The 22519-nt window shown below is 34.7% G+C and overlaps 1 protein-coding gene across 4 annotated transcripts in view; it reads right to left on the bottom strand.

Annotated features, from left to right (window-relative positions):
• SRP54 (signal recognition particle 54) overlaps positions 1 to 22519 on the bottom strand; it is a 135605-nt gene that overhangs the window by 85411 nt on the left and 27675 nt on the right. For all 4 annotated transcript variants that reach the window (XM_051978035.1, XM_051978037.1, XM_051978034.1 and 1 more), the window contains exons 6-11: positions 21492 to 21558; positions 21352 to 21409; positions 14267 to 14417; positions 13346 to 13494; positions 3118 to 3218; positions 2711 to 2797 (exon numbers count right to left, since the gene is read on the bottom strand). In XM_051978035.1, the coding sequence (XP_051833995.1) occupies positions 2711 to 2797; positions 3118 to 3218; positions 13346 to 13494; positions 14267 to 14417; positions 21352 to 21409; positions 21492 to 21558 (613 nt within the window). The remainder of the gene's footprint in view (positions 1 to 2710; positions 2798 to 3117; positions 3219 to 13345; positions 13495 to 14266; positions 14418 to 21351; positions 21410 to 21491; positions 21559 to 22519) is intronic.

Genomic DNA, 22519 nt, shown 5'->3' with positions numbered 1-22519 from the left:
AAGAAAGAAATATGGCCAACAACCTCTTTTGGAATGATTAATCTGACAGGGACACAGAAAAAAGTGAAATGGAGCAGATGCTATTGCAAGGGTATCTCCCATGAAGGAATGAGAGTCTAAAAGAAATAACCAAATATGAAGCCAAAACTTTATAGCTGTGGTTAACTTGAAGATGAGAAGGACTAATGAGAGAAATAAGGTAATTAAGAAGAACAGGCTTTAAGAAGGGGAAACAAGAAATTCAATCTTAGACAATATATTCCATTTGGGATGGCTGTATATCTTCCAAATGAAAATACTGATTGGAAAATTGGAAGCTGTAGCTCAAGGTTGGAGAAAAAAATTCTACCATACATATATACAAAAACTAGAAACTTAAGGGAAATAATGAAAAAGAGAAGGCATGAAAGGGAAGGACAATATAATGATTCAAATTATTTTATAAAACAATCATCAAAACTAGAACTGATTAATCAGAATAGAAAAGCAGATCAATAGAATAGTTGTAGTTTTTGCTTTTTTAAAAAATAGACACAATCAGGGGCAGTACTCTAGTGTCAAAACCTTGAAACATCAACTATTTCCTTATTGAGCAAGACCTGCTAGAAAAAGTGAAAAATAATTTAGTTAAAAAAAAAAAAAGGTTTAAACTATCTTACATTAAATGTTACAATAAGATCCAAAAAGAATAACTGATACAAAATAGTCTTATCATTAAAAAATAGAGGAAAACAAGTGGTAATATCTTTAACAACTATGACAACAGAGAAAATTCTTATCAAACAAGAGATAAAAGTAATCGTAAAACCTCAAAAGGATAATTTGATTAAATGAAATGGAAAAGCTTTTGCACAAACAAAATTAATAAATCTACAATAAGAAAGTGTTAAGGACCATGCCTAGGTGAAGGGGCAGGTCAATTCTCCAAGAGCCTCCACAGCTGTGAATCATAACATCTGAAGGAGCTGCAAAGCAGCCTTTATTGACACAGGTATTGCTTCTGGACTGGGAATGAAATAAATTGGAGGCAGAGGGAAGAGGAGAGAGGTCAGACAAGGCAACTGCCTCTCAGTAGAGAGGGCAGAGTACAGCAACTGCTTCTCCTAGAATTTTCCTAGAATTATCATCATTCTCTCACATGAAGAGATCCATTCTACAGGTTTAAGTTAGACCACCAGCAGCCACTGGTAGGTGGCTCCTGTATCACAACAATAAAGGCAATATTTGATTCAATTAGCAGTTTCCTTTAGTATTGTAGAAAGTGTATCTCCAGTGTATCTTTCAGCGTATCTCATCTGGTAGGCAAGATACACTGGAAAGTGACACAAATACATAATACCAAGAGTCATTCCCTAATAAGTAAGTGGCCAAAAGATGAGAACAGTTCTCAAAAGATGATATGCAAACCAATAACAACCCTAGGAAATATTACACTAACTCATTAATCAGAAAAATTCACATTAAAACAACTCTCATGTCATATCACATACCCCTCAAATTGGCAAAGATCTCAAAAGATGGAAACTGTGATAGAAAAGCTGGGGAAAGACAAAAATACTAATATACTATTGGTGAAAATGCAAAATAATCCAATCATCCTGGAAAACAATTTGAAATTATGTGAAAAAAATGATTAAACAGTAAATATCCTGTGACCCAAAGATTCCATTGCTATGATCACATCAGAAAAGAAGTTCAATACAAAATAGAAAAGTCTTACATCAATCAACATGTACTCTAATGAAGGAACACTTTTTATAATAGACAAAGAAATAGCAAAAAATAAATGTTCACAAGAAGCGAGTGCAAGGGATAATGTTGTAAAAAAATTACCCTGGCATGGATTCTGTCAATATAAAGTTATCATTAAATAAAATTAAATTAAAAAAAAAAAAAAGGTGGAAATTACAGTCCTATAACTTCCATAACATCCAATTAATGAGGAATTAGGGGAGGCACTTGTTCTTCAGGATTAGAAATAAAATGCAGTCTTTGGAATTTTAAAGGTGTGTCTACTAATTTAGGCACCCATTCTTGTAAAAATATAAAATAAATCTTTCTTGCATTCAAAAAAAAAAATGTTCACATTGGGAAATGGCCTGGCATATAATAGAATATTATTGATTCACATGTAAGAAATAAAGAATTTAAGTAATTCACAGAAACATGGGAAAACATATGTGAACTGATTCAAAATAAAAAGTATCAGAAAAAATGTATTCAATGACTATAATGAGGTAAAGAATCAATACAATGAAGTCAAATGTCATGGAAGATGAAGAAATAAAAACACTATTGTACTTTCACTGTAGAAGTCAGAATATATGTGGAATGTCTTACATATTGTCAAACTCAGTACCACTGCTGATTGGTTTTACTTAACTGGGGACAGGAAGAAAATTAACTGGGAATGGCTATTATAAAAACAAAAGGCATCAACAAAAATTTTAAAAAGAGGGAGAAAATACTTAGTTATTTTAAGAAATTCAAGGGAAAATTAAACTTTATATTTTTATTTTGAGGAAAATCAATTGCAAATAATTTTTTTAGTTGCAGGAACAAAAACAATTTATAATTCCAAACTACCAAAAATTTAAGAATACAAATAACTATAAAATGTTATTTAATATTAATTTTTCTTAATAGTAAATGTTCAGTGAAACATTCAATAATCTAGCTAAATGTCAAACTAATTTTGAAACCAGCATACCATGTTTTAGCTTTTCTATAAGTGCTTCGTTGTCATCCAACTTCAATTCATTGACTTTATCTATTAGTCCTTCAATATCACCCATACCTAAAAAAAACCAAAAACTGCATTTAATTCAGTAGATCAGGTTTATTTATTTTCCATAGCATAGAAAGCATTTTTTTCTACTAACAAAAGTACTTTAAACCTTCAAAATGGTTTCATATCACACTTTATTATGATAATGTTGAGAAGTAGTTCAAGTGGCTATTATTACTATTTTATAGAAAAAAATAACCAAAGCAAAGAAATTAAACAACTTGCTTGAGATCACATATCTAAATAGAAATGAGAACCCAGGACTCCTAACTTCCAGATGTATGCTATTTCCATTTTGCTAGCGCCCCCTTTTCCCCCATTGATCATACCAAGAAGTTTGCTGATGAAAGGCTGTGTTTTAAAAGGTTCAAAGTCATCTATATGTTCACCAGTCCCAATGAAAATTATTGGACTTTTTGTAGCAGCAACTCTGCAAAGAAATACAAAACATAAAAACAACTTCAAATAAGGGAAAGAGTTATCAGAAACTAAACAGTAATCTTTAGTATACTTCTCCCCCTAAAACAAGAAAAGTTTATTTATAAATTAAGATATGTAAAAAAAAAAAAAAAAAGTACATGCCTGGATAAACCATCATTTATATTCTAGCTCAAATATTTCAGTACTTTGAAGGAAAATGTAATCCAGGTAGAATGCAGATTTCACCTAACATGTAAAAAATAATGTTATCCTGAAGACTACAGAAAATTGGAACAGGCCACTTCAAATTAATATTCCAACTAGAAGACTGACCATGCTCCCTTATATAAAATGTGTAGTCTATATGTCAATCACACTTCAAAATACTAGATAATATTGACATAACGAAATCTTGTAAAAACCTAGTCAATGATAAAAATTGTCCAAATAACAAGTTAAAAGTTAATTATGTTCTCATCAACAAGGGAATAAAATTTTTTCTTTTATTTATGAAGATCATATTTTAGTACCTACCAAACCTTCATATTTTCTGCAAAAATCTAATCATTCTATCATGTTCATTTAATAAAACATGTGGATTCCTAAATATTAACTAAGAGCAGCAAACTAATATAACATGTTGATGAACTTTTAATATACTTAATAGAATACTATCTTTTCTTGGTTATTAAAAAGAGAGTTTAAGAAATTTATGAGTTATAATGTTGGGGCCCAGAGGGCCTGAGAAAGAAGTTTGTATTGACACAGGGCTCAGGGGTCATGGGCCCAGGCAGGAAATCTGTGCTGGCTTGGAGATAAGGAAGTAGTACATTGTAGTTCCCCTGACAAACATGAGACCCGGAACTTGCAAAGGTTGCTGACAATAGCTCAGGTCAAAGAGCAAGTTGCAGTGACCCAAAAACATGCTTGTCCCAAGAAGTGCTCTGTCATCAGGATGTGAGCTCCGTGACTTTCCTGACTCAGCCATGTCAATATAAGGTTCCTTGTCGGGGTCTCTGACCTTTCCTGAATCACCCATGTCAGCATAAGCTTACTTCCTTGAGGTTGGTGTGGAAAGGAGGATATAAGGAGGGACCAAAGATAGTAAAGGAGGCAGAGGAGGGCAGAAGAAGGCAGAGGAAAGCACCTCTAAGAAAAAGCATCTTGATTTCATCTCTTCTGGCTTGTGTACAGAGGCACACTGAAGCTCAAGAAGAGGTAAGATCCAGCTGACCACAGATGTAGCACCTGGTAAGTGGTGCCCGAACAGGGACACACAGGTTAGGCCACATAGGTAAGGGCAGGAAAGGACCGGGACCCTGTAGGAAGTGCAGGAAGGCAAATAGAGTTCCTTTCTTTCCTCGCTGAGTTGCTAAGCAAGAAGAGGGGAACACAATACCTGTGATCAAGCCAGAGGAAAATGAGATATGGGCTAGGCAACAGAATAAAGCCATTAAGAAACAAAGATTCACTTTGCCCCTAAAAGATGTAAAGGCATTTATTGTTAAAATTCAGACTATATCCCCATGGTTCACTCACTCAGGATTAGATAAGACAAAATGGAAAGTTAGAGGAGAACAAATGACTAGCTATGAAAAAGAAACTTCTAGGTTGTTGGAAGATAAGGATTTCATAATATTTAGCCTGCATTTGAAGGGGCTAGCCATCCACAACGCAGCTTTGCCACAGACAGCCAAACTGAAAGTAAAATAAACCTCAGTGAAACAGCTTTGGAAGGAAATGAGTAACTATGGCCACCCCCCTCTCCAGGCCAGTGCACCTTCTTATAGACAGCTATCCCCTGATTTAAAAACAGAAATCTCTCCTCCTGAAAAAAGAATCCGTAGCAGATGGAAGAGGAGGAGAAAAGGTCATCCCCAGCCATCTCACTTTAACCACAGCTGCAAAAATAGAAGTTCCTACAAAAAGGGAAAAATTTGGACTAGAAAAAGTGATAGAACAAGCTCATGAGAGAGGGGAGGCTGTGGAAGGATGGAGAATTTGTTTGGTTACAGAACCACAAGACCCACAAGCCTCAGGTGGAGTACACAGGGAACATATAGCCATTCCTTGGAAACATATCAAGGATCTGAAAACAGCAGTAGCTCAGTGTTGCCCCACTGCTCCCTTTGTTTTAGCTTAAATAGAACAATTGTCCCTGATGTTTATTCTAATGCCCTGATGATTGGAAAATGCTCGCTCACGCTTGTTTCTCACCTGGTCAAGCGGTCATGTGACACACTGAGTTTGCAAAACAGGCTAAACAGGAAGCAATGAGACATGGGAATGGAGCATAGCAAGTTTTTGCTGCACTATCAGGGACAGGTCAATATGAAATTACAGCTGCACAACTGCAGTACTTCCCTGCCGAATATACAGAATATACATGCCAGAAGGACATGTAGTAGAACAGGGCAATAGAAAAAGTATGGCTCAAGTTAAACAGAACCCAAAAAAACCTTTTCTGAATTTTGTTGCTTGCATGCAGGAGTCTGTGGTCGGATGCACGGGACCTGTAGAAGGTGCAGAAAAAGTGCTAATGCTAACCATGATTGTAAAAAGGCTATGATTGGCTTACCCATGAATGCAGGAATAGAAGATAGGATGAATAGGTGTGAAAAAGTAGGATCTGATGTATATCAATCTGAATTGCTTGCTGGGGCCATTAACACCAATAAGAGAGAAGAGAAAAAATGCTATGGGCGTGGTCAGTCCCGACATATCAAGCAGGATTGCAAACCAAAGCATCCTTTAGTCACATGTTTTAAATGTGGCAAAAGTGGATATTATGCCAATCAACGCAGAACTAATCAAAAACAGGGAAACAGGGTGAGGCACCCCTCGCGGGTCCCTTACCAGACAAAAATGGAACACAAGTCACAGATGTACCTCACTCAGACATTAAAAGAAGAATACAAAATATTGATGAACCAAAAAATGTCACTAAACCCATATACAGTATAGGGAAATATTGAGTACCCCATTAGCTACAGTGGAAGTCCTTATAAATCCTCTCCCTTGGTCAGCACTTATCCTGTGTCAGGCAGATTATGTCCCGGGCATAGTCCATCCTTGCATACTTTCTGCACACACTTCATCCATAGTATTTACCAACCTCCACGATGAGCCTGCTTATATAGATAATAATGACTTTTTTGCACAAGCTATCCCGTTATCCCCTGATCCTGATCAAACTGTCATAGCACTCAGCCAAACTATAAAATTAGGAAAACCTGTTGCTTCAGTACTCTTAAATGGATGCTTTTTCAAAGGTCCGTTAGATACCAGGGCAGATCAGATGGTGATTTCTGCCTCTCATTGGCCTCAAGAATGGCCTTTAGAACAAGCATTCACTCATGTGTATGGTGTAGGAGGACAACAGAGTGCTATGCAGGCAAAGGAATGGGTAAAATGGAAGATTGATGGGAAGTGGACGATTAAAACCTTTAGTTATTCAGGGGCTTACTGTGAAGTAACTTATGGGAAGAGACATAATGAAACATTTAAATTTGAGACTCACAAATGAAAGTTTTTAGTAGGGGCCACTGTAAAGTTGGGGAGCATATGCCTTCCTTTAACATGGAAAACCAGTATACCTGTATGGAGGAAGCAGAGGCTCCTCGCTTTACATGAACTAGTTCAAGAACAATTAGCTTGTGGTCACATTGACTTTTCCCCTTGGAACTCCCCTGTGTTTGCCATCAAAAAGAAATCAAGGAAATGGAGAATGTTAACTGATTTAAGAAGGTTAAATGCTGAACTTGAGCCTATCAGTGCCTTACAACCTGGCCTCCTATCACCAAATACTATCCCTCAAGGGTATGTGAATGGATAATAGATATTCAAGATTGTTTCTTTAGTATTCCCCTTCATGAATAAGATAAAGAAAAATTTTCTTTTTCAGTGCCACAGGTCAATAATAAAGCCTCCATGTTAAGATATCAATGGAGAGTCCTCCCACAAGGCATGGCTAACAGTGGCACATTATGCCAATGGTATGTTTTACAGGCCTTACAAGGCCCCAAAACAAGTGGCCAGATGCATATATTTGCCACTATATGGATGACATTTTGATAGCTCACCCTTCCCAAGCTACTTTAAAAGAAATTATCAAAGTCATTATAATAGAGTTACAGGAATTAGGTTTGTAAATAGCACTAAATAAAGTAGCATTCTCCTCTATCATATCTGGGGGGTTTAAGTTAAGTGATATAAAAATAACCCAACCATCCTTGGCAATCCAATGGAAAAAAGCTACTACTTTAAATGATTTTCAGAAATTACTAGATTCCATCCAATGGATCAGAGCTTGCACTCCAATTCCTGCTATATTAATGAAACCTCTCTATGAAATACTGGAAGGGGACTCTTCTCTGACATCTCCTAGAGAATGGACAACTGAAGCAAAAAGGACTGTCCAAGAGATAATGTCCTATGTTCCAACCAATCAATATACTGAGTAGATCAGGGAGCACATATAGCTATTACTTTGATAAAGAATGAAATACCATTTGTTGCTATACATGAAGGACTCAGAATTCTTGAATGGGTATATGGAACTAGAACATCTCAGATTATTGTCTTCTACTTACAAAAGGCAGGCAAAGTACTCCTTGATGCAGCTAAAAGAACAGCTATGGTGTTTGGCCACCTGCCTATTCCTTATATAGAATTAGCAAAAGAAGAAACAGACGGGTTAGCTCAACAGAACTTCACATGGGTCACCCTTACATCATTAGCACAATGTACCTCCCCACTATTAACTAAAACTATATGGGAAAATTGGGCAATGACCCCTAGAAAATTAGTACAACAGCAACCAGTCCAAGGGCCTAACATATTCACAGATGCAACTAAAACACACAGAGCAGCCATAATCCACAGTGAGTCTAAAGAAGTCACCATCCTAGACACCCCCTATGCCAGTACTCAGAAAAATGAGCTTTATGTTATAGTTCATGCTTTCACTATATCCCCAGGCGATTAATGTTATCTCTGATAGTGGCTATGCTATTCAAGCTATGCAAAAATTAGAAAATGCTATCATTTTAGATCACAAAATCACTACTGGTACATTACTGTTACAGTTCAACAAACCCTCTCTGCCCACACAGATCCGGTTTACTTCTTACATGTCCAACCCCATATGGATGGACTTGGATCCCTATTTGATGGCAACAAACTAGCTGATGGTGCCGCTTCTCCTTCCATCCTGTTTTATTCACCACATGAACAAGCTAAATCGGCTCACTCTCATTACATCTTTCTGCTCACTTTCAACACTGCTTATATGGAATCACTAAAGAATAGGCTAGACAAATAGTTAAGCAGTGTCTATGCTGCGTTCCCTTTACACCTTCTCCCAGTTCAGGGGTGAACCCTTGAGAATCTGCACCAAATGAAATATGGCAAATGGATGTTACACATGTTAATGGCAACAACATTCATATTTGCATTGACATGTATTCAAATTTTTGATGGCCACTATACAGGGCGGCGAACAAGTCCACCATGTTAAGAATCATCTATATTATTGTTTTTTCCATCACTGGTATTCCCTTAGAAATTAAAACTGATAATGGTCCAGCTTACACTTCCAAAGTATTATAAGAATGCGTGAAGGAGATTGACATTGCCCATGTTACTAGCATCCTTTATAATCCCACTGGACAGGCCATTGTGGAATGTGCTAACCACACTTTGAAAGCGATTCTCATAAAACAAGAAAGGGAAAGAGGGAAACTGATACAAGGCTATTTAGACAGTCTTATACACATATGATTTTCTCCAGTTACCATCTCTTGATGACTTATCTCCAGCAATGAGACATTTTGTTTTACTTAAATGCACCCTAAGCATGCCAACAGGCATGAATACAAGTGACCCCAATAAACCATACTGGGTCATGTATAAAAATCCCAAAGGAGTATAGACAGGTCCATCCATATAAGATACTAATGTAGGGTCCAGGTTTCCTTTGTACCTCTACAGAAACGGGAGATCGGTGGGGGCCAAACACATACAACGAATGGTGGAAAATAAGAAAGAGGAGAAGGTGGTGCAGACAGCGAGGATGAGGCAACTACAGGATGCAGAGGCAGATGACAATGCTCCAGAGATTGCTATTAAGCCTGACCATACTTCCCGCAGCAAGGAGTGATCAGCACTGGACATTACTTTACAACCCTCCCTGGCTTGAATTGATTGACTGGGGTGAAAAGATATCAGAATATTGGGGAACTCACTTACTGAAGCTGGGGACCAGGTGGATGCTGTCAGTCTCATGTTAAAGGCAAGGTGTGATTATAGATTCACCCACGTTTGTATTACACCCTGGAAGTTTAATCATACTAGTACCCGTTGGGAAAAAGTCAGAAATACTCTATTCAAAATTGTAAATCCCTCTCTTGGTATAGAAATTGGATATCTGCACTGATTGGCAGGCCAAATACATGAGGCTGCGCAAGATGATTTAATTCCTGATAAAACAGCCAATGATATTTTTGAGTATTTTCATGATCATCTCCTGGGTCATCAGGTACAAAATGTTTATCTATATCATAACATGTTTTATTCTACTACTTTTGATTATATGCTTGGCACCTGTATTGATAAAGGCATTTATATCAATGATTAAAAGTGTGCTCCATGCTATGTATACCTCACCTCCTCATCACCTGTTCCCCCAAGACCTAAGAAACGCTATACCAATCAGACTCCCAAAAAACTATTTTGATGACCTAGAAAAAATTACAACAAAGTTCATATGGAAAAACAAAAAGTCAAAAATTTCAAGGGAATTAATGAAAAAAAAAAAATCAAATGAAGGTGGCCTAGCTGTACCAGATCCAAAATTATATTATAAAGCAGTGGTTACTAAAACCATCTGGTATTGGCTAAGAAATAGACTAGTCGATCAATGGAATAGATTAGGTTTAAAGGACAAAACAGCCAATAATTTTAATAATCTACTGTTTGACAAACCCAAAGACCCCAGTTTTTGGGATAAGAATGCATTATTTGACAAAAATTGCTGGGAAAATTGGAAATTAGTATGGCAGAAACTAGGCATTGACCCACACTTAACATCGTACACCAAGGTAAGGTCAAAATGGGTTCATGACCTAGGCATAAAGAATGAGATTATAAATAAATTGGAAAAGCATAGGATAGTTTACCTCTCAGACCTGTGGAAGAGGGAAGAATTTATGATCAAAGAAGAAGTAGAGATCACTATTGACCACAAAATAAAGTTTTTGTACAAACAAAACTAATGCAGATAAGATTAGAAGGGAAACAATAAACTGGGAAAACATTTTACAGTCAAAGGTTCTGATAAAGGCCTCATTTCCAAAATACATAGAGAATTGACTCTAATTTATAAGAAATCAAGCCATTCTCCAATTGATAAATGGTCAAAGGATATGAACAGACAATTCTCAGATGAAGAAATTAAAACCATTTATAGCCATATGAAAATATGCTCCAAATCATTATTAATCAGAGAAATGCAAAGTAAGACAACTCTGAGATACCACTACACACCTGTCAGATTGGCTAGAATGACAGGGAAAGATAATGCGGAATATTGGAGGGGATGTGGGAAAACAGGGACACTGATACATTGTTGGTGGAATCGTGAACACATCCAACCATTCTGGAGAGCAATTTGGAACCATGCTCAGAAAGTTATGAAACTGTGCATACCCTTTGATCCAGCAGTGTTTCTACTGGGCTTATACCCCAAAGAGATACTAATGAAGGGAAAGGGACCTGTATGTGCCAAAATGTTTGTGGCAGCCCTGTTTGTAGTGGCTAGAAACTGGAAAATGAATGAATGCCCATCAATTGGAGAATGGTTGAGTAAATTGTGATATAGGAATGTTATGGAATATTATTGTTCTGTAAGGAATGACCAGCAGGATGAATACAGAGAGGCCTGGGGAGACTTACATGAACTGCTGCTAAGTGAAATGAGCAGAACCAAGAGATCATTATATACCTCAACAACGATACTGTATGAGGATATATTCTGATGGAAGTGGATTTCTCTAACAAAGAGATCTAACTCAGTTTCAACTGATCAAAGATGGAAAGATGCAGCTACACCCAAAGAAAGGACACTGGGAAATGGATGTAAACTGCTTGCATTTTTGTTTTTCTTTCCTGGTTATTTATACCTTCGGAATCCAATTCTCCCTGTGCAACAAGAGAACTGTTCAGTTCTGCAAACATATATTGTATCTAGGATATTCTGTAACCTATTTAACATGTATAGGACTGCTTGCCATCTGGGGGAGGGAGTCGAGGGAGGGAAGGGAAAAATCGGAACAGAAGAGAGTTCGAGGGATAATGTTGTAAAAAATTACCCTGGCATGGGTTCTGTCAATAAAAAGTTATTTAAAAAAAAAAAGAAAAGAAAAAAAAGAATCTGACCGGGGATGGCAGCCATATGATTGGATTGAGATCATTGTGGACGGAGAATGGGCAAGACTTGGTAACTGGATGGATCTTGGGGGAAGAAGGAGAATGAGAAGTTGGCAAAGAAGACAAGGAATTTGCAAACCTTGGCAAAGCAAGGGGTGAGAATGGACAGATAACTGGAAGGCTGCATTGGTACCTAAGAAATGTGACAGATGAAATCCCATCATTGCGTATATATTTTCACTTTTCAAGCATCTGCCTTTAGACATGGTTGTAGTCTCTAAGTCGACCTGTTGGAGTAGAAAGAGTGCTCCATTTGGAATCAGTAGATCTAGTGATTAGGAGAGGTCTCCTGTATGATCTTGGACAAGACATTCTCTCTCTAGACCTCTTTTTCTTCATCTCTAAAATAAGATAGCTGGACAAGATGATTTCTAACGGTCTTTCTAACTTGATGATCCTATGAGAAGGGCTAGGAGCATTTTTAGTAACTTAATATCTAACATGTTATAGTTGAAAGGAGTTAATACAGCTTCCCAAAGGACATACTCTTAGGAAGTAATTTACACACTGAGAAGAGCTGGTGTAATAGATGTTAATTTCTTTTGCTTCTATTTTCAGCATCATTAGATATAGGACTTTTTTAAAGCCTCAAGAGAAAAAAAAAAAGACCTATGAAAGTTCCACACCAAACAAGAAAGGGGAGATGTTGGGGCCCAGAGAGCCTGGGCAAGAAGTTTGTGCTAACACAGGGCTCAGGGGTCATGGGCCCAGGCAAGAAATCTGTGCTGGCTTGGAGATAAGGAAGAATTACATTGTAGTTTCCCTGACAAACATGAGACCCAGAACTTGCTGGCAATAGCTCAAGTCAAAGAGCAAGTCACAGTGACCCAAAAACATGCTTGTCCCAAGAAGTGCTCTGCCATCAGGATGTGAGCTCCATGACTTTCCTAACTCAGCCACATCAGCATAAGGTTCCTTGTCAGGGTCTCTGATCTTTCCTGAATCACCCATGTCAGCATAAGCTTACTTCCTTGAAATTGATATGTAAAGGGGGACATAAGGAGGGACACCAAAGATTGTAAAGGAGGCAAAAGAAGGCAGAGGAAGGCAGAGAAAAGAGCCTCTAAGAAAGAGCATCTTGATCTCATTTCTTCTGGCTTGTGATTCTCTTTGATGAACAAGGCTGGTTCGTGTCCAGAGGCATACCGAAGCTCAAGAGGAGGTAAGGCCCAGCCATTCACAGGTGTAGCACCTGGCAGAATAATATCCTTAAAACACAAATGTTCTCTTTGAAAAATAAATGCTGAAGTGACAAAAAATTACAAGTTGTTATTATTCAATTATTATGTTATAATTATTCAAATTAATAATTTTATTTCATTTAAACTATGGCAATATCATTTTAGTAAGTAAAGCCATTAAGTAAAATGTCAAATGAAGCCTTAATTATGGCTTCCCAAGTTTATATATGTTTTTATTTTAATTATCCCTTAACAGCAAATATCCTAATTTTTTGGAAAAAGTGAATGCGAAAGGTGATGGGAAAGGAGAGAGAAAAAAAAAAGGAAATCTTGCCTGATTTAAGGCCTAATTTTGGGGGGGAAACAAAAATATAAATAATTAGACAAATATCATTTTAAAAACATTTTAAAATATCAACATTATAAAATTATAAATAATCCTAGTATTAATTATATTTCCAATACTTACGCACTAAGTGCACCACCACCTTTTGCATGGCCATCGAGTTTTGTCACAATTACAGAGGCTACATCTACTTTATCTTTGAAAGCTTTAGCTTGTGCTTCACAAGCTTGACCAATGGAGGCATCCATTACATAAACAATGTTATCAGGTTGCTAGAATATTTGAATGGAAAAATTGCAAATTTTATTAATCCTTTTTAAAAACAATTTATTAAAAAATAATCTTTAATTGAAATAATCAAAATAAAAACATACAAAATCCCACAATGATATCCATATGATCAATATGTGATCACCTAGGACATATTCCCTATAGTTATCACAAGATAAAAATATAACTATGTTCAGATAATAATTCTGGGCTTCCATCAGTTATCAAACCAAAATAAAGATTGCAGTGAGATAGTGCCAATTTTATGATACTGACTTATACTGTATGTGAAAAATAATTCCATAAAGTTAATTTAAGCAAATGGACTATGTCCATCCTTACTTTCTTAATCATAATTTACATGTAAAGATCTGTTTTGAAAATTTTATTGATAAGTAAATTTCTCTAACTATATTTAAATGATTTTACAAGTTACAAAACTAAGCATCAAGCTCAAATAGTCAACCACTTAAGACAAAAAGTGTTTAGGTTATGTCTTGATTTATCCATATGTATATAGAAATAAAAATACTATGTAGATAAGAAATGATCACAAAAATCATATGTATTTCAAAATTATGTATCTGACAGAGAACATGAATGAATGAATGAAAAGATAAAGCTTTACCAAATAGTAAAAGTATGTGTATTAAAAAAAATTTATCTGAATTAATTTCTATTGAAAACCAGATATATAAAATACTAGACATTATCATAATTACTACCACACCATGCCACAACAATAAATTAAACAATTTAAAGAAAAGAACTTACTATAGCATTAGCTACTTGAAGCATTTCTTCAAACAAAGAATCTTCTTGTTTATGACGACCACTTGTATCAACAATAATAATTTCAAAATTCTCATTTTTGAATTTTTCCACACCTTCAGAGGCAATGATCACAGGGTCCATTTCTGTATAGCTATTCAATAGGAACAAGTACCAAAACAGATAAAAATCACTTTCAAATAATAAACTTAGAAAAATTTACCTTGTAAATCATACTTTATAAGCTTTAATTCTAGATGAATTTACTAATAATAGAATTCTCTTTGAAAGAAATAAGATCTAATTTTTTAAATTTTGCAAAATGTTCAATTTTATTTTTCAGTTTCCGAAATTCTCTTATTACAACATTCATTCTGCCCCACGAAAGCAAGAAAAACAGAATTCCTTACAAATATGTATATTCAAACAAAACAAATTGTAGCATTAGCCATGTCCAAAAAAGAACAAAGAAAAAAAAAAGCCTCAGTATGCACTATGAATCTATCACCTCTCTATCTAGAAGTAACATGTTTCATCAAAAGGATTTAATAAATGCTTGATATATGTAACTTCCTGTATGCATATACACACACATACACACAAACAAGCTAATGTTTGTAAAGCACTTTGAAAATCTTAGTGTTATATATTTTCATGTGTATACGAATAGGCAGATGTATATATGTATATGCTTCTTAAAAGGTTTTTGGGATTCTCTAATACTTTGATTGGATCAGTGATCCCCTCCAATAGAAAAAACCCTAAAACACATTTTTTCCATACTTTCTCATTCTGTTCTGTTCATGTCTTGCCATAAATCAAAGAGGCTTCACCTAATATACAAAGTGCCTTTCTTTAGATTTTCTGACATTGATAGGAAATTAGTGGAATAAGAGGACTGCCTATCAATTATATCCAGCTATTGCTACATGAATATATTTTTTTTTCTGGTCACATACTCTTCTAATGATATCCTTTATTTAAATTCTCCTCCAATATTCTTTATTGATTATAAACTGTGGTCACCTCATATTTACCATGCTAATATCTGTTGTCCTTCTGATGATCTGCATTTTTAATTTTTTAGAGACAGTACTACTACACCATTTGGAAGATTATTGGTATTAAATCTAGTGAAGTTAAAGGATAGGTCTTTCAGGGAGAAGCTTGAATCATTAAAAACAATGAGAATCCAGTCCTTTTCTCCTGCTGTTTAATTCAACTCTGTTATTTATCCAGTGTTTAAGAAATGAGGGCCCGCTTTATAGGCTACCTAACTGTATATCAATACAGACAATAGGTGTTTGTCTAGCTCTTGCTTTTTCTTATGTTGTTAGGCTGAACTCTTTTGAACAAGCAAAGGAGATAATGTGGAGGTCTAGAGTTTGATGCAATTAAAATAATATAGTAATAATCGCTAACATTTTTATGATGCCTTTTATAATGTTTGGAAATGTGCCAAATGTTTTACAATTATTATCTCCTTTGAGTCTCACAACAACCCTGCAAGGTAAGTACTATTATTATTTCCATTTTACAGAAGAATTCATGACAGAGATTAAGTGATTTGCCTGGAATCATAAAGCTAGTTAAGTATCTGAAGCTCAATTTGAATTTAGTTTCCTAATTCTGGTCCCTGTGTTCAATTCACTGAGGCACTTTCTAAAGAAGCATTTTCAAGAATGTACCATCTAGATATATTTAGAGAATCCTAGGGAATCAACTACAAACAATTCACAGTTTTAGCAGAGTTGCAGGATACAAAATAAATGTACACAAATTATCACTGGTGTTATATATTATCAACAAAATCCAACAGCAAGAAATACAAAGAGAAATTCCATTTCAAATAACTGTTGATAATATAAAATATTTGGGAATCTGTTTCCTAAGATAAAGTCAGGAACTGTATGAACATAACTACAAAACATTTTCCACACAAATCAAGTCAGATCTAATATGTTGGAAAAATATCAAGCACCAAGAGAATACAATAAAAATGACAATACTACCTAAATTGATATACTTAGTCAGTGCCATGCCAATCAAACTTAGAAGAAATTATTTTACAGAGCTAGAAAAAATAATAAAGTTTATATGGAAGAACAAAAGGTCAAGAATTTCAAGGGAATTAATGAAAAAAAATGCAAATGAAAGTAGCCTAGCTGTGCCAGATCTCAAACTATATTTCAAAGCAGCAGTCATCACAACAATTTGGTATTGGCTAAAAAATAGTGAGGTCAATCAGTGGAATAGGTTAGATTCACAGGACAAAATAGTCAATAACTATAGTAATCTAATGTCTGACAAACCCAAAGACCCCAGCTTTTGGGATAAGAACTCACTATTTAACAAAAACTACTAAAAAAATTGGAAACTAGTATGGCAGAAACTAGGCATTGATCCACACCTAACACTGTTTAACAAGATAAGGTCAAAATGGGTTCATGATCTAACCATAAAGAATGATGTTATAAACAAATTAGAAGAACATAGGATAGTCTACCTCTTAGATCTGTGGAGAAGGAAGGAATCTGTGGCCAAAGAAGAACTAGAGTAAATAATTTAACACAAAATAGATAATTTTTATTATATTAAGTTAAAAAATTTTTGTACCAACAAAACCAATGCAGACAAAACTAGAAGGGAAGCAATAAACTGGGAAAATATTTTTACATTCAAAGGCTCATTTCAAAAATATATAGAGAACTGACTCAAATTTATAAGAATTCAAAACATTATCCAATTGATAAATAGCCAAAGGATATGAAGAGAATTTTCAGATAAAGAAATTAAAAGTATTTCTAGTCATATGAAAAAGTGCTCTAAATCACCATTGATCAGAGAAATGCAAATTAAGACAACTCTGAGGTACCACTACACACCTCTCAGATTGGCTGATAGGGAAAGATAATGATGAATGTTGGGATGAATGGGATGAACAGGGGACCCTAATACATTGTTGGTGGAATTGTGAACTGATCTAATCATTCTGGAGAGCAATTTGAAACTATGCCCAAAGAGCTATCAAACTGTGCATAACCTTTGATACTGAGTTTATATCCCAAAGAGATCTTAAAGGAGAGAAAGGGACCCACATGTGCAAAAATGTTTGTGGCAGCGCTTTTTGTAGTGGCAAGAAACTGGAAACTGAGTGGATACCCAACAGTCGGAGAATGGCTGAATAAGTTATGATATATAAATGTTATGGAGTGTTATTGTTTTCTAAGAAATGATTAGCAAGATAATTTCAGAAAGGCCTGGAGAGACTTACATGAACTGATGCTAAGTGAAATGATCAGAACCAGGAGATCATTGTACATGGCAACAAGACTATACATGATCAATTCTGATGGACTTGACTCTTTTCAAGAATGAGATGATTTCGGCCAGTTTGAATGATCTTGTGATGAAGACAGCCATCTACACCCAAAGAGAGGACTGTTGTTAAGGACCATGCCTGGGTGAAAGAGCAGGTCAATTCTCTGACAGCCTCTGTAGCTGTGGATTATGACACTTGAGGGAGTTGCAGGACAGCCTTTACTGACACAGGTATTGGTTGTGTACTGGGAATGAAATAAATTGGAGGCAAAGGGAAGAAGAGGAGAGAGGTCAGACAACACAACTGCCTCTTGGTCAAGAGGTCAGAGAAAAGCAGCTGTCTCTCAGTCTGCTTATATCATCATCATCTGCTCATAAAAAGAGATAACAATTCTAGGTACTGGTGTCTGGATTCTGTAAAAACCACAAGAGCAGCAGATAACAGACTGTGGGAACTGAGTGTAGATCACAATATAGCCTTTTCACTCTTTGTTGTTGTCTGCTTGCATGTTATTTTCTTTCTCATTTTTTTCTTTTTGATTTGATTTTTCTTGTGCAGCAATATAACTGTATAAATATGTATGCATATATTGGGTTTAATATATATTTTTACTATGCTTAACATATAATGGTTTGCTTTCCATCTAAGGGAGAGGTTGGGGAAGTAGGAGAAAATTGGAACACAAGTTTTGCAAGGGTTAATGTTGAAAAATTATCCATGCATATGTTCTGAAAATAAATAGCTTAAAAAAAAAAAAAAGAATGCACCACTTAGACAATTCCTCCTGCTATTCAAAATTTGTGCTTGGATAGGATCTCTGATGTAAAACAAGGGCAAGTACTAATGTCTGCCTCTTTTTTTTTTTTATTATTATAGCTTTTTATTTACAAGACATATGCATGGGTAATTTTTCAGCGTTGACCCTTGCAAAACCTTCTGTTCCAACTTTTCCCCTCCTTGCCCCCATCCCCTCCCCTAGATGGCAGGTAGGTCCATACATATTAAATTTGTTAAAATATATGTTAAATGTAATATATGTATACATAATTATAGTTATCTTGCTGCGCAAGAAAAATCTGATTTAGAAATAAGGTAAAAATAACCTGAGAAGGAAAGCAAAAATGCAAGCAGAACGTCTCCCTCTTTTGCACTTTCCTAGATATCAATAATCAGAGGTATACAAAAAACAAAATTCTCATTGTTACATCTTTTAAGGAATCTTTTATGATTCTAACCCATGCATAGGATAGCAGTCTTTAAGAATACATTTTGCTCTATCAAACCAAAAAAATTTTTTATGCTCAACAAAACAAACAATGGGATCATGTATTCTATTTACCTTTGAATCAATTATGACATTATGGAAGTGGTGGCCTGTTATAAAATATTCTCTGCAAAAACTTTTTTTGTTCCTTTTTTATACATTCATCAAGGAAATCTATGATATACATGTAATTATCCTTTGTAGAGATGGGAAATTAGACATGTAAGTCAAAGCTATTTATATTTTCCTAACTATTTTGTTTTCTGGTAAAAATAAGGAATGTGATTTTTCTCACCAGATGTTTGCACCTGACTTTCTGACATCTTGAAAACCAATTCATGAATACTTGGTCTGGTCTTGCTGTTCTTCCTATCTAATGTTTTTTTAAAGTATCATTTCCATTCCCTCATACAATACATTGGAGGTTGTAAAAGTCTAAATAAGTTTGAATATGTATACATATATGTATATACATACAAATACACACACACACACACATATATATAACACACATACACAAACCTAAAGGAAAAAACATAAGATAATGGGGGGGTGGGTTGGGAAAAGATAGTAGTAACTGGGAAAATCAAGAAGCATCATATGAGGAACAGAATTTTGAAGGAAACAAGAGAGTCTACCAGGTGGAAGATGAGAGGGAATAATACATATTGATAAAGTTAAAGGACACATCCTTCCTTCCAAGTAACAATTGATAAATGATCTTGTGAAATATTCTTTGTAATGTGGTTTACTGGAAACAAAAACAAATTACATACACACATATTTGCATTAAAACAAAATTAAAAGTTTCACTTCCACAGACTTACTTCCTGAGTAAACTAAGCCATCTATAATGAAGGCTTATCCCTCACATTGAAAATTGTCAGTGTTCCTATTATAACTATATACACACACATTATAATTTTTTTTGTTTACTCATTCAGGCAAAATTAGTTATATGAGTTAAACGTTGTGCAGAATATCAAAGAACAAAATCAAGATCTCTACTCTTTTTAAGTTTATAATTTAGATGTGGAGACAACACATGAAATGTTTCACAAGAATTCATTCCCTCAAAAAACAATGTTTTAAAATACAAGCAAATACATGAGATCACACATCACAGCTTTAGACGTGGAAAAGCAATCAGAGATCCACGAAATTGAAGCTTATTAGGATTAAGTATTCATCCAGACTGAAACCCGCAGTAAATCACAGAACTAGGATTTGAAGGAAGTTCCCTAACTCAAATCCAGCACACTTTGTACTATACTACATTAACTTATTGTGATTAAACAATACAAATTGTATACAGTATTATGATACTATCTTTCTCTCTCTCTCGTTTTTTTTTTTTTTTTTTGGCTGAGGCAATTGGGGTAACACAGCTAGGAAATGTTAAGTGTCAGAGATCAAATTTGAACTCAGATCCTCCTGACTTCAGGGCTGGTGCTCTATCCACTCCACCACCTAGCAGCCCCTATGAAACTCTCTCTTAAAGGAATTTATAGAATGGTTAAAATTCAAGAAAGGAATTGAAAAAGGTGACACTTAAATTAACTCAACCGATATAATGTCAACAGAGAAGGACCACATTAATAGCTGATATAAGTAGATTTGTTTATGGTAATGTAAGGGTTTATGATAATAATTCAGGATTGTACTCATTGCTACCAGAAAGTATAGGACACTTAAAGAGACAGTCAATGATGAATGTAGATTATGGAGAGTATTATTAAAAATATTCAGGATATCACTGCAGATATAAAAATTTAGTACCTGCCAAATATTTATCACTAAGATATGATCTGGTCGTTAGAATTCTGGTTGTCAGAACGTGGCTTTCATGGACTTATAAATGACAATTCAATTAATAGAACTGCTATCCACAATTAAACATAAACATGACCCATAGAAATTTAAGAATACCATTTTTAATAAATGTCATACCAAATATGCAAAATCTCCCAAACCAGAGATAATTAGAAGCTTTCCAGACTTAACAGAAGAGATAAAAATCAAGTAGAAGCAGGATGACAGGAATGTCACCCCTCCTGAACCATTGCTACTAAGGTTATAGCAAGAATGAGCTTTATCTAATATTTTTACTCAAGTACAAAAAACTAAGTATTTTATCAATATGCAAGAGTTCAGAGTACATTAAAATATAAATATAAGCAGAACAATAAAATAATAATAGCAAAGTAACAACTTGGCCCAGCATCATTTCTACATGAATTCCACTTGAACAAAAATGAGAACAAAATGAAGACTCTACAACACTACTATCACTAAAGTAAAGGAGTAATAATTAGATAACCTTGTAAGACCTAATATGGTTCTTAAAGAAAGTAGAAAAAAAATTAGGAAAATATTTTAGGAAGAAAAAAATATGAGCAAAAGCTTAACTAAAATGTATTCATAATAACTCAAAAGGTGGTTGAGGAGGGACAGCTTTATAAGTAGGAAAAAGTAAACAAAGAAACAAAAACAGAAACATACCTTCCATAGAATGGAATTCTTGCTTTGGTAGCATTCTGTTTTAGCTGGTCAAAAGCTCCTATGAGATAAAAGAATTAATGAATTTTTTGAAATATGCATACATAACTTATAAAAATTAAATTGAAATGGTGACACATTACCTGCTCTGAATGTGTCTGCACATATCAAACAAGTCTTCCAACCTTTTCTCTGGTAATAATAGGCTAACTGTCAAAAGGAGAGTCAAAACATGTAACTACTATCATCTAATTTTGCATGTTTAAGAATTTTTCATATTACATTTTATTTTCTATTATAAAACTAGTAAAGTGAAATTAGTTTAAGGAAACTATATTTCCTTACTAAGAATTAATCTTTTTGATTAGTGATTTATGAATACAAGTCATCTCCTAAATAGGTTTCTCTATCTATTTACATATTATTATCTTAGAGGCAGCTTGGGTAGAACAATGGAAAAAGCAAAAGACTCGGAGTCAAGGATACTAAAGTTTAAATTTTGCCTCAGACATGTGCCAACTGTGCGACTGTGGGCAAGTCATTTAATATCTGCCTGCTTTAGTAAAATAAGGATAATAGCAGCACCTACCTCTCAAGAGTTGTTGTGAGGATCAAATCAATTGACATACATAAAGTATTTTGCAAAACTTATTAAGTGCTAGCTATCATTACTAGTAGTGTTTTGAATGATGTAAAATGATGTTAGGGCTATACATATATGACATCCAGATATCATAGTCTTGCTTTTTATTTATAATAGTAAAGACTTACTTTTCAGGCATAAAAGAGACCTGGAATAAGGTTAAGGATTGCTACATACTATAAAGAGCTACAAAATACTATATGCATAAGCAGATTGAGAATAATTGGAGTGTCAGAAGGATTTCAAAGGTCTTTGGATATAAAGGGAAATCTTTACACCCACTCAAAACAATGGTAAAAGGATAAACCATCTTTTTATATTAAAAGTTGGCATATGGATAGTACTTTATTGCTTGCAAAAAACTTAATATACAGAATCTCATTTGAATTTTCTTAATAATGCAATAATGTAGGTACTATAATAATACAGAATATTAGAGTTAATAAGGACAACATTTATATGGTATATTTTGAGGGCTGAAATGCACTTTCCACATATTATTTTATTCTAACCTCACAACAATCCTGG

Source organism: Antechinus flavipes, chromosome 2, assembly GCF_016432865.1.
Source record: "Antechinus flavipes isolate AdamAnt ecotype Samford, QLD, Australia chromosome 2, AdamAnt_v2, whole genome shotgun sequence".
NCBI lineage: Eukaryota > Metazoa > Chordata > Mammalia > Dasyuromorphia > Dasyuridae > Antechinus > Antechinus flavipes.
This window is presented reverse-complemented; position numbering and strand designations above follow the sequence as displayed.